General features: G+C 64.4%; 1 protein-coding gene across 1 annotated transcript in view; it reads right to left on the reverse strand.

Moving 5' to 3' along the window:
• Nucleotides 1-160: 160 nt before the first annotated feature.
• Nucleotides 161-329, reverse strand: part of RALGDS (ral guanine nucleotide dissociation stimulator) — a gene marked incomplete at both ends in the record, with an annotated part of 6,130 nt that continues 5,961 nt past the window's right edge. Inside the window, 1 exon segment of the mRNA XM_010151490.1 lies at nucleotides 161-323. Coding sequence (XP_010149792.1) covers nucleotides 161-323 — 163 coding nt within the window.

Here is a 329-nt window from a genome sequence, read left to right on the forward strand (position 1 = left end):
CCCTGCCATGCCGCCGGAGCAGCAAAGGGCAAGGGCCTCTCTAGCCCCAGCGGGTCAGAAACAGCCCCCAGGACCCCCATCTGCTCCCCCCACAACCCCAGCAGTAGGCCAGATGTGGGGCAGTCCCCGGGAGTCCTGGACCCCACGATCAGTCCCATACCTTCTTCTCCTGGCAGTCGGGGGACTCGGGGATGAAGCTGATGTTGATCTCCTCCACGTCAGAGCTGCTGGAGCCGGCGGAGGTGACGCTCACTGAGTCTGTGGCATCCCCGCTGCACAGGTACTGCCCACACTTGAGCTGGTCGAAGGATTTCGAGTGGGAGCTGCCG

Source organism: Eurypyga helias, unplaced genomic scaffold, assembly GCF_000690775.1.
Source record: "Eurypyga helias isolate BGI_N326 unplaced genomic scaffold, ASM69077v1 scaffold21435, whole genome shotgun sequence".
Lineage (NCBI taxonomy): Eukaryota > Metazoa > Chordata > Aves > Eurypygiformes > Eurypygidae > Eurypyga > Eurypyga helias.